Source organism: Ammodytes marinus (genome assembly GCF_949987685.1).
Source record: "Ammodytes marinus genome assembly, chromosome: 15".
Lineage (NCBI taxonomy): Eukaryota > Metazoa > Chordata > Actinopteri > Uranoscopiformes > Ammodytidae > Ammodytes > Ammodytes marinus.
Window position 1 is genome coordinate 14392684 of NC_137219.1, and position 12894 is coordinate 14405577.

At 39.2% G+C, this 12894-nt stretch overlaps 1 protein-coding gene across 1 annotated transcript; it reads left to right on the forward strand.

Moving 5' to 3' along the window:
• The first annotated feature begins 2574 nt into the window (after window positions 1-2574).
• Window positions 2575-11854, forward strand: tacc3 (transforming, acidic coiled-coil containing protein 3). Its single transcript, XM_080041788.1, has 17 exons — window positions 2575-2672; window positions 4670-4835; window positions 5251-5381; window positions 6209-6255; window positions 6343-8074; window positions 8193-8235; window positions 8339-8447; window positions 8661-8719; window positions 8811-8941; window positions 9060-9147; window positions 9290-9418; window positions 10804-10871; window positions 10961-11004; window positions 11094-11254; window positions 11353-11459; window positions 11542-11662; window positions 11762-11854. The coding sequence occupies exons 2-17, from the start codon at window positions 4671-4673 to the stop codon at window positions 11825-11827; spliced, it is 3201 nt and encodes a 1066-aa protein (XP_079897914.1). The 5' UTR covers window positions 2575-2672; window position 4670; the 3' UTR covers window positions 11828-11854.
• The last annotated feature ends 1040 nt before the right edge of the window (window positions 11855-12894 follow it).

Consider the following 12894-nt stretch of genomic DNA (forward strand, 5'->3'; position numbering starts at 1 on the left):
GGAATTGCAACAGCACAACTTCAGGTTTTCTGATTTTAGCCTATTTATGTATATTGAAATCAAAGCTCTCCCAGTCCCAAACTTCCACTCTATATATCCTCTATCTCCAACATCCAGTTAGTCCATTTCCACCCTGTTTCTATTTTACTCACCAACCCAACTCTATATGTTCTTTTTGTTTGTTTATTGTTTTGTTTTTGTAAAGCGCTCTGAGTGAGAGAAGAGCGCTATATAAATAAAATGTATTATTATTACTATTATTATTATTATTATTATTATTATTATTATTTATTTTATATTTTATTTTGAATTTCAGCCTTTTTTTTAAAATAACCAGATAAATCCGTTTAGCCTACGTGTTGCTTATCCCTGATTTTACAATAACCCTTCATAATTCACATCCTGTCAAACTCCATAAGCCTGTACTTCAGAATTTTGACAATCCAAATATTATGATGGATAGTCATTTTTTAAGTGTCACATTTATGAACTGTCAAAGGAGCTTGAACACCATTTGAGTCAAAAGCCAGTCATGCTGTTAAGTAGCCTAATTAGTCAAAATGCTTTGCAGCCTTCTTCTATAGGTAGGTTTATGGCAGACTTGCTCTTTGTTAGCATGGATAAAGATTACCAATGGCACCCCGTAGACTCCTAAATAATTTATTACTGATTTTTAAAGCATAAATGTTATATCAACAAGTAACAACCAAGATATTCAGTATTGTAGGTGTAGTTTATGCGCATACATAAAATATTAGGATTTAATAATGTTCATATTGCCTAAATATATCATTTTATAAAGGCTACAGGCCTGACTCACGCAGTGTCTGGTCAGGAAATATGTGAGAATTCATGAGTTGTTATACAAAATTAATGACCAGAGTTTAAGGCAGGGGTGTCAAACATACGGCCCGCGGGCCGGATCCGGCCCGCGAGATGATTTGATCAGGCCCGCGACCTGTAGAGCATAAATTTCTGAGTATGTCAAAAAAAAAAGTAAGTCTCTAGCCCATTCCTGTGAGGAGTTATGAATTTTTAAAGAAATAACCGAAATGCTCACTCCTGCCGCTAGGGGGCAGCCTAAATAAAAAAAGCACATTTTAGCAACGTGGTAAATGGTAAATGGCAATCCTGCTTCACCGCTATTAATGTTTCCTCCAGTGCTTTATGGCAAAGTAAAAACCAAAAAAAAAAAAAAAATTTATTTTTAGTACATTTATTTTATTACTTTTTAATAAAAATAAAACTATTTTTATTTTTAGTGCTGAACAATTAATGTACTAGCAAGCGCGGTGTGTCTGTGGCTCTGTGTGCGCAAAACGAGCAGGAGCATGCTAGTGTAGGCCTACAAGATTTATTTCCTAATTTTCAATGCTGCTTTATTTTTATGTTTTAAATTGGGAAAAACAAATTCCAAAACAACCAATAACCTCTGTATTTAAAAATAAATCAAAACAGTAGAAGTTGCACTTTTATTTAATTGTATTTTGTACAGTCTGCATGTTTGCACAAAATGTGTACCTGTACATATAATAAACAAAATTGGACAACTGTAAGGTCAGTGCCTGTTGTATTTGTGTATTCAAATAAACAGTTGTTTATTTCATTAGTGCACATTGGCATCTTTGAGCAAAATACCCCCAAAATTTTTGCTGCGGCGCTTCGCGCCGCACCTCCTATTCCCATGGCCAGCAGCAACCTTTACTAAGACATTTCCTGGGGGGTACAGAGATCCCTTGTGATCCGTGATAATGTAGGTTGCAAATGTAGGCTGAGTGATAAAGCATATTACTGAAAAACAAAGTTAGGGATTTGGAGTTATTTTGCCATTATTTTACTAGTCCGGCCCACCTGAGATCAGAGAGGCTGTATGTGGCCCTCGAACCAAAATGAGTTTGACACCCCTGGTTTAAGGTATAAGCACTAGGCCTGTTCTAGTTTTCAACAGCCACCCACACAAACATGTATGTTTAATGTTTTGTATTTTGTACTGGTAATAAACAAACAAACTAATAATAATAAATGAAGAATCAAATCCAAAATGGTGATGGTAAAACCTCCTGTTATTTGATTGGAAAAGTTTTATTCATAGGTTTTATTTCTTAACAGAGACCAGTGACATTTTTTGGGCAACGAGAGAAGTATCCCAACCTCACTTCCCACTTCGCTTGTTCGTTTTGAAACAGAGTGAACATGTTTTTCCGTAATTACATAAATAAACCTTCAATGCGGATCGTAGTGTAAATCCGTTTCCTGATGGCAATTACAAGCAAAAGTTTGATTCAGTGACGCCAAAAATTTAAATTTGATTATTGTTGCGTGTTGTGCGCTTGTCAACTCGGTCCACTCTGGCTGATTTTTTTTTAGTTGTCAGAATAATTATCTTGTAATTTCTATTATATTTAACCTACGTCCTTAGGCCCCCGTCGTTTATTGGATCATATCCGCGCCTTTGTCGCGATTGGCTGCATAACAAGGAAGCGCGTTTCCTTTGAATGTTTCTTGCGATTTCATTGGTACGTTTCAAGACTTTAAATTCCAAACGGTTGTCACGCAGAGGGACAGAGGGATTTTCAAAAACACATCACGCTGCGTGTGTCTGTGTCAGCCTGCTGTTGAATGCTGAGACGAAAGACGTTATAATTTTGGCTAACTGCATCTCTTTTCTTGAGGTATGTAGTGACTATAGAATCATAGTACTTAGTAACGTATGCCTAGCACTGTTGTCCATTCATAAAGTGTGAAGCAAAGTTTGTTTTCCACTCGAGCTGCGTCCAACGTAAATTTCCAAGGACGCTAAAAGTTAGCTTAGCTTTACTAAAACGTGGTTGTTAATTTACTTTGACACTACTGGTGTTTATATTAATCTCGGTGTCGGCATCATAAACGTAGTGTGTTTTGCCCTCGTGCAGAGTTGAAGGCAAATGTGGTGTATCATTAACTTTAGCGTGAACTAACGGACGGATGAAAACGTTGTCAACAATATTCCCAAGACCACAGTGAGACAAAGATCATATTCACAGGCGATTTGTGCCATTATTTGCCTAAAAGTAATAATGGAATATATTGATATTCAACCTGTGTTTGGCTTTAATTAATACCTCAGGATAGAGTCAAAATGTAATGTATTTTTAGGACCAAGGTTTTAAAGTTTCTCTTGTAGCTGATGTGTGACCAGCTACTCAAATATCGAAAAGTTGTGTTGTCTAATGTGTATTGGTCCTGCAGATCCTCAAACAAATCCTTTTAAAGGCATTGAATTAATTCAGCTAAACATAAGGCCTTTATTGCTATTAAAAAGTCTTTAAATCAACATTTCAAAAGATTAAATGCTTAGACATTGGACGTATGCATCTATTTTTCATTTACATTGAAGCTTCATCCATATTTTTGGCCTTTTTTATAAGGCATTTGCAATGACATTTGTTACAACATTTGAAGCAGGTAATCTAACTTTTTTTTAATGGACCAAAGGTCATGTTTTATGTCAGCAAAAATTCATTCACACTAAGTAATTTATGGCTGCATAAGATGTTGCCAGTTTCAGGGACCTTGCATTGTGCATAGTTGCTTACTCGATCTTAAATGGGACAATTACATTGTTTATTTTAATAGTACATGCTTCAGGTCAAATGTCTTGTTACAGCCATTTCTTAAGTTAAATTAGCGTATTAATTGTTAACAATGTTTAAATGTTAATTTAATGATAAGATGGTTGGGGGCTTGGTCTTGGGCCACCTGCAGTTAATGGCACCTGTGTATGGCAGCCAGGCAGTCCAGCAATGTTACCAGGTGGAGCAAGTACTGTGGTGCTCATATCATTTTGACCACTTGGATTAAATGTTTGTTCTAGCTTTTCGTTTAGTTTAGAATTAATTTGTTATTTTGAAAGCTTCTTTTTTGCTCAATTTTTGGAAAAAAAAATTGGTTCGACAATAAATACTTTTTGGATGAGAAAACAACGTTTCTAAGTGCGTTTATCAAAAACCACCACAGTTAATGCCCCCGAGGCATCAGCAAGTCGGATGCCGTGACATGTCTACTGTGGAAAAATGTCTTTATTCTCATTCTGAATGACTGATGAGGTGACCCGAATCATTCTTCTTTTATATTGAACCCACTTTGAGAACAATTCTATATTTTTTGAAACTGATATAGCAAAAAATACATATTGATAAGAATGTTGCCAGGATGTGTACTAAGCTAGACATATTACAGTTGATAAATTAACTTGTTAGCGCTCTCTGGTGGACAAACTATGACGTCATTGTTTCTACCCCAAAACATGTTCACAATGCTGTTCTGTAATTTCTTATCAGCCAACATGTACATTATTCTAATAATAACAGCAGCATATATCTGCAATAAGTTAATGTCAGCCAACAGAGATAGACCTAGCGTAGCACACTTTGTTGTCTGTAGATTTTAACCTCAAGGTATCATGGTCAATATTTAAATTTTCCACCATTTGCAGATCTGGAGTGTATAATACCACAAAAAATTATAGGCAAATAGTTTACTAACAGAAATAAATTGTGGCTATCGTGTGTATTGATTGTGCTGTCTGCGTTTTTTTTTTTTTTTTTTTTACAGACCCTACGACAGTGTCTTATCAACTGGGTGCAGCTTTCGTGTCAACCCCTTAACTTACAGTTTAATCTGTTTGCAGGATGAGTTCTGTTGGTGTGAATGATGAGAATCGTGGGGTCTGCCCTGGAGGAAAGCAGAACAGCAATATTGACGACATTTTTGCCATTGACCAGCCAACTGGAAGGCCCTCCATCCTTCGTCAGTCAGAGAATCTGCCCTGCAAGACGGTGCCAAAGGGGTCAAAGGTATAGAATCGGCTCACTTTTTTGTTGTGTCCCCCTTCTCTCCATGTTCTATTCTCGAACTGTTATAGACAGCAGGTTGAAGCTTATTGTCACGGTTTCTTGTTTACCTGTAGAGGCAGAACTTGAGATTGGTAGATTTGTTACACATGGAAACCTTTTGAAAAAATTAAAACTTTTATCTTTTGACCATGTGAAGTTTGTCTCTCCCCAGTGAATAAGCAGCAAAGCTATACACAACTCTCAACAGATTATAATAAAAACATTTAAAAAATACGCATTGATGGACTATGGTACAAAAAGATAGTTTCCAACATTGTTTTCAGCATAAATCTTTTGTTACTTATGGTAAAAGAGATTTTCTTTTTTCAGATTTTTATCCAACGTTTACCATACTAATACAATTACACGTGTGTAGGTTTGTTTTCAGACTCCAAGAAGAGATCCTCACACTAAAAGAATTCTACTATCTCCAACCAAGTCTGTCAAGATGATTAGTGTGGATGAGTGTACACAAGCATTGGGGTCCTTAACTTTGGATAAAACAAAGTAAGTAACATTTCTCACTGTTGCATGCCTCCAATAACATCGTACTACAAAGGAAGACACCTCTGTATGGGTTTGTCTGTCCCATAGATAGTAAATAATATGGATGTAGCATCTGGGCTGACCTCAGTTATTCACACGGCATCCAATAATCCTGGTTTGTGCGCGTCGCCATTTTGTGAGGGGGAGGGACGAGGGAGATAGCTGACGTATACCTCCGAGGCAAAGTGAGGGACAACGGGCGGAGAGCTGTCACTCAAGAGATCACGCCAATACATTTTAACCATAAAAACTAGCGTGGTCTGAAAAAATTCACCCCCCTCAGTGTTGTCATGGAGATATAACTTAAACATACAGACTAAAATGGTTTTGTGGACCAGGCTGTAAATAGGTTTAATAAGACTTTGAAAACAGCCTGTTTAACAAGTGAGTCAATGAGAGATGGCTGTCTTCTGCTTCCACCCCCCTAGTGGCACTTCAGGTTACTACAGTTGTGGTCACTTCCTTATTGGATGCTGGTAAAAATCGCTGAGGTTGGGGCTTAGTCTGTCCGCAATTCAAGTTTCTCACCAACCAACCAATTATCCGATCCACTTCATACTTGATGGAGGTTTTACTAAAGGACCCAAAGGCAGTGTTAAGTTTTGGGAATCAGTGGTTATTTAGAAACCTGCAAGAACCTGGTCATGCCAGTGTGACCTCAATGCGTGTCTATTTGTGCCGCTACAATAACAGCACTAACAGAAGCACATCAAAATCCAACTGGCTGCAAGGGCACATCCAAAATGGACACTGCAATATTAAGCTTTTTTTTGTGTGTGTTTTTACAGCAATTTGGCACCGACTGCCACTGAGCAGCCTGAAGAGCCCACACAAGGTAACTCAGACAACATTACCAAGTTAATTTTTTTCCTTTGTCTCTCTTTAAGGCTGGAAAAATTTACTATCTTTATTTTTTCTACAGAAGTGTCGTCTTATCCTGATGATAACATGCCGATACAAAGCAAAGGAGGTTATCAGTTGGATTTTGAGAACCTTGAAGCTATGAATCCATTCCAGGGGTCCAGTAAGATTGTCCTTTCTCCTGCAAGGCCTGCTGTAGAAAACCCTCCTACAGCTCAAACTGAGCCGCAACACGTACAACCAGAGAATATGCCGGAGGAACTCGCCAAAATACAATCGGCACTAGAGTTTGACAACATTGACGCAATTAATCCATTCCAGGGGTCCAGTAAGGTTGTCCTTTCTCCTGCAAGGCCTGCTGTAGAAAACCCTCCTACAGCTCAAACTGAACAGCAACACGTACAACCAGAGAATATGCCGGAGGAGCTCACCAAGATTGGATCGGCACTCAAGTTTGACAACATTGAAGCTATGAATCCATTCCAGGGGTCCAGTAAGATTGTCCTTTCTCCTGCAAGGCCTGCTGTAGAAAACCCTCCTACAGATCATACTGAGCCGCAACACACACAACCAGAGAATATGCCAGAGGAGCTAACCAAGATAGAATCGGCACTTGAGTTTGACAACATTGAAGCAATTAATCCATTTCAGGAGTCCAGTAAGGTTGTCCTTTCTCCTGCAAGGCCTGCTGTAGAAAACCCTCCTACAGATCATACTGAACAGCAATACACACAACCAGAGAATATGCCGGAGGAAGTCACCAAAATACAATCGGCACTCGAGTTTGACAACATTGACGCAATTGATCCATTCCAGGGGTCCAGTAAGGTTGTCCTTTCTCCTGCAAAGCCTGTTTTGGAAAACCCTCCTACAGATCAAACTGAGCAGCAACACACACAACCAGAGAATATCCCGGAAGAGCTCACCAAGATAGAATCTGCACTTGATGAGACACTTCCCTTCACCCCATCTGTGGAAAACTCAATGGTTGACATCTCTGCCAACACCAGCTCCACAGAGAGCAGCGTGGTCACAGTCTCTAAGATCGAGGAACACGATTCAATGTTCTGCACACCTGATGTTAAACCATCCTCAAAAATGTTTTCTGAAGATGCCCCACTGCCAGCAAAAGGTTCTTACAACTTCGATTTTGACAACCTCAATGAAATAAATCCTTTCCAAAGTGGTGGCCCTAAAATTCAGAATTCACCTGACCTGGGTAGAAAGGTGCCAGACAAAAAAACACCTGTCGAAGAGACGCAGACGAAGGAAAATGATATTGACATACCAGAGGTAGCCCAGGAGGTGTCTGTTCAGCCTGAGGTGACAACAATCGCTGCAGTGACCCCAATCCCAGATAATGTTGACAAACCTTCAGCTGCAGAGTCTGAGTCCCAGCCAGATGATGTCCCAGTCAAGGAAGGACCAATCAAACTCGAGTTCAATTTCGATGACGGCAGTGAGGTCAAGAAGAAGCCACCACCCAAGACATTTGGCAAAAGGCCTCCTGGTCTGAAACCTAAAGTGGGGAAGCCGGTGTCTGACCTCAATCCGGCAAAAGAAACTCCAGTGGAGCTGGCTGCCGGTGACGTTGCTGACGTTCCCCTTCCAAAAGCGTCGTACTCAGTTGACTTTAACACGTTTGAGGATCCCTACTTCAATCCTTTTGGCACGAAAGAAAAAATGACCAACTCTCCAAAGTGCAGCAAGAAATCCGACCCTGTGCTCATGGGAATGTCCGTTCCAGAGCAAACTGACAAGCCTGCGGAGGAGGAAGCTGTACCACCAGCTTGGTGTGTGTTAACCTTTTTTCACTGACTGTATTGTATCAAGCATTTCTTTGCAGTGGACACTTCACTTGCCAGCAACACTTTATTTCATTGTGAGTCTTTTTGCCTTTGCCCCCTGTAGCGCTGGAGAGAGTGTCCCAGCTGCTGAAACCAACCCTGGAGCGGTAAGAGAGTGATGAATTCTTAATACTTATCTTTCCTTTTTGATGAAAGTGTTTTTCAAAAAAAAAGAGAAAAGAATAATACATTGTTATTGTGGAATGACAGAATGCTGAACACGAGGCCACCCCTGATAATGGCATTCAACTTGAAGCTGAGCAGAAGTTCCAGAGCGCTGCGTCAGAATTCAATGACGAGTTTGTTCCTGGAACTATGTGTAAGTAAATGTCTGCCATAACTCATTTGTCTACTTTCACAAAAAGTTTTCTGCAAATAGTAAAAAAAAAAAAAAAAAAAAAAGGTTTGTCCAATAGTAGTTAAATTACTTTTCTTTTGAAGAAATGCTTCGTTCTGTGTAGTAATGTATACTTTGAAACTCCATTTAAATGGAAAGCTCATTTTGACGTGAACCTATGATCTTTATCTCTAGTCATGGCCAATGACTTTGATGGACAAATGGATTACCTTGAACAGTTTGGGTCGGGCAGTGTAAGTACTTACTTCATATGTTAACATCACCAAATTCTACAATTGTCTGCATGACCTAAACATATTCAAATGTTTACGTTTTTGCATGCAGTTCAAAGAGTCTGCATTGAGGAAACAGTCGTTGTACCTTAAATTCGACCCCCTCATGAGGGAGAGCCCAAAGAAGTCTGCAAGCGCAGCCCCTCAGACCCACGTTGCTCGGCCCGGGGCCTTTGTTTCACGGTATGACGCACTTCTGTTTTCACTTACTCTGATTGTTGCTTGGTGTTAGAGCTGCTTTGGACATCCTGTACAACATGAGATTTGTCACTATTGTAACCACTTATTCTCCCCAATACAGGCTTGAAACTGCAAAAATAGCAGAAGAGGTCGTTGCAAATGGAGCAAAAACGGATAATTGCAAACTGTTTGATGATTTTACTGCACCAGTAAGTCATTATTGACAGTGTGCCTGGTATCTTAACCTTGAGTAAAAAATAAATGCCTGTGTCCATTATTTTGCCAACAACATCCAATGTTTCCCTGCTACATCTCCCAACTTGATTTATTTACACTGGAATTGTCATCTAGGCTCCTCCAATCCTCGAGGGCCTCGTCCCTCCCTTCCATCAGCCAGAAAACAAAGAGGATGCCATTATTGAAGTGTTGAAGTACAGTCAAAAAGACATGGACGAAGCCATCGCCAGGGTCCAGGCAGAAGTATGTTCCGCTTTGTGATTTAACAAATAGAAAGGGTTGTTTCGAAACTCATACCCAGGGGGCAAAGTGATTTTATGGACATGGAGCGTTGTAAAAGGTTGTTCACCAAAAATGACATCTAGGACCTTCCACGATCGCAACCTGGGTGGACAACCTTGTCAACAAGCTGCTGGAAAGCTACAGCGTGCCGACATAGCAAATCAGAACCACTGTTTAAGTGAATGGGGATGGGGTAATGGGGAATTTTTTTAACTTATAGATATCATTACAGTATTTTCCAAAATGTTTAAATAAATATGAAAAATCATCAATATCTTACTAATGATGCGTACATTTGCATATCTACAAAGCCCCAAAATCTAGATGTTGGAAGAAAACAAAGTCAATTTGTTTTTTAAATTTTTGAAAACAAGTGTCCAACTGCCTGAAGCCTATCCTAATCACAGTTCAAATTTGATCAATAACCCATAGAAAATAAATGTTTTACATAGTTACATTTCATGTGCCATGGACCAAAAGTGTCCTTTTGGAGTCTCCAGCTGGTATTTTAGGAAACGGCTAGACATTCCCTTGGAAAAAACAGTGTAAAAAATTCATTTTCTATGGGTTATTGATCAAATTTGAACTGTGATTAGGAAAAGCTTCAGGCAGTTGGACACTTGTTTTGTTTTCAAAATTTAAAAACAAATTGACTCAGCTTTTGTCCAACATCTAGATTTTAGGGCTTTGCAGATATGCAAATTTACGCATCATTAGTAAGTAAGTTATTGATGATTTTTCATATTTATTCAAACTTTTTGGAAAATACTGTAATACAAAAAGTTGTTGTTTTAATGTCAGTAATCAACTTGCAAAGTTTTTCCATTTGAAGTCACTTTGTTTTGGGTGGATGTGAATTGGAAAAAAAAACAACCCCACCAGACTTTGTTGACGGTGTGGTGGTTTCAGTGGTTTTCCAAACATTTTTGTTCAGGGGAATTTTCTTGCTTAAGCAAGAAATTTGGTAGAAGTGTATTGATTGTTTAGAGTTAACATCATTAAAGATCAATATTCCCTATGTAGTGGGATTGCTCCATAAAATCCAGACATTAGGTTGAGCATGTTAAAATGTCAACAATGGCTCCAGGTTTGTTTTTGTTTACACTCAAAAGTCCACCCTTATACTAATTTTGTAATAGATCAAGCTTCAAAATTGATTTTTAAAATCCAACTTTTAAAAAATGTAGGTTCAAATTTTATGGTGTCAACGCATAAAACACATATTTAAATGAAACATTTGATTCCTGTTGAACAGTGGCGGTTGGAAAATGCCCTTACTATTAACTAAATGACTGAGCAGATGTAGCATAGCCTCCAGAATAATTGAAGTGTGCATTTTCTCATAGGCATCAATAAAAGAGGGGCAGTGGAGTGCAAAGTATAAAAAGCAACTTGACGATTGCCAAGAAATGAGGTAAGCCGTGCTTTGCTTTGTTTTACTTTTGTAGTTTTGATTCAAATGTTTCACGCCATTTGACTAATTTTTTATTTTTTTTTTCACAGGAAAATTATTGTAGAATTTGAGCTCATAATTTGCAAAATGATGGGTAAGTTAAAATGAACAAGTCACATTTTAGGGACATTTCATGTGTAATGTTTCTAAAAAGAGCTCTTTAATTTTTCTTGAATCATTCAGCCGATCAAGAGGAGGAGAAGAAGGTGTCCCAGGAGAAGCTCGACACGGCTCTGCTTGAGAATGAGCAAGTGTCCAGGGACCTGAACGCCATGGAGAAATCTTTCTCCAATCTTTTCAAGAGACAGGAGAAGTACAAGGAAGTAATTGAGGGTTACAAAAAGGTAAGAAAACATTTGCCCTGTTGTAAAGCACAAACACTTGACACATCCCTAGATTATGACATGTCATTGTAAATTTGTTGTCTGTTAATTTTTCTCAGAATGAGGAGACTCTGAAGGCTTGTGCACAGGATTATCTGGCAAGGATCAAGAAGGAGGAGCAGCGCTACCAAACCCTTAAAGCCCACGCCGAGGAGAAAATTGGCCAGTAAGTAACCCGACTCTACTGTGTTAATAGTCTAAATTGAAAGACTTGCGGTGTCTGACTGACATTCATCGTTCACCCTCAGTGCCAATAATGCAATTGCTGAGGTGCGGTCCAAGAACAACTCGGAGGTATCTGCACTCCAAGCCCAGCTGCGCCGGGAGCAGATGAAGGTGCAGTCACTGGACAAGAGCCTGAACCAGAAGGTGAGGAAAAATGTCAATTTGATGGTGTGAATTTAAGGAAGATATCAAATGTTGTTTTTTCTAATCAAGTTTTTTTTTTTTTTTTTTTTTTTCATACAGGAAAGGGAGGCTGAAGATCTCACCAAACTTTGTGACGAGCTTATCAGCAAAGTCCAGAGGGGTTGAGCTCACGTTCTTTATCGTTGTTTGTCCAAATAATTTTCTTTTGTAGTATGTTCGTTTCTATCAATGTTTTTAGAATACTGTAAGTCTGTACATTTAATAAAGATATTTTACAAGTGTAGTGAATTTGATTATTATTATTATTAAACTAACAGTTTAATATCTGCATGATTGCAAACCACTAGGGGGCGGTGTCTGTCCTTACAATGTTTTGGATTTGAAGAATTATTCATTGCTAGGCTGTTAGAAGCCTTAAAAGAAAAGTATTGTTCTGTGTAAGAGTTTCTACTTTAAACACAAAAGCTATTCAGTGTAGTCGCCTCTCGTCTGTCTGGAGCCAACGCTCATCCCCATCCTGCGATGCATACAACCAAACGAGAGCTCACCTGACACAATGCTCCCCTTCTTCCCCGAGCAATCACAGGGTCCTGTCGCATCACTATCCCGGAGTGGGACAATGCACTTCCTAAACTCTGAAAGGAAATCCTACCTAGATTGGAGTTGAATGAGGTGGTAGTGCGGACCAGAGGGGAGGGGAGAGAGGGTTCGATTCACTTAAACTGGAGAGAAAGATGCTGGTCGCTCGGTGTAGTCTTGCAGGGGCCGTCAGTCACTCATCTAAAAAGGGGGACTGTGTGAGACTGCTCTTGTATGGTATCCATTCAGTCATTCATCACTGCCACTTCTGTGACTGTCCCTCTGCTGGCTGCCCTCTGCCTCACCCTCGGCAGACACTTCAGCTCGCTCAAAGGAAGAAAGCTGACCTGCGTGTACCCAGCCCACGTAAACCCCTACTGTTACCGTAAGCTTATTCACAGGAACTATGAATAAGATGAATTATTTTTCTGCTTTGTTAGAAAGCCGACTGCAGTCTTTGTAGGAGCTGCATACATAAATCCTGGCGATGCATGTGACTAATTTGTTTCAGGTCATTTATTTAAACTAGCAAACCATCACACTTTAGATGATTTTAGATTTTGAGCTGTGAACAGAGTACATCATACAAGATTGTCGATTATAACCAATTACATACAGGAATACCTAAATATTGGCATGAACTAAATGTGATT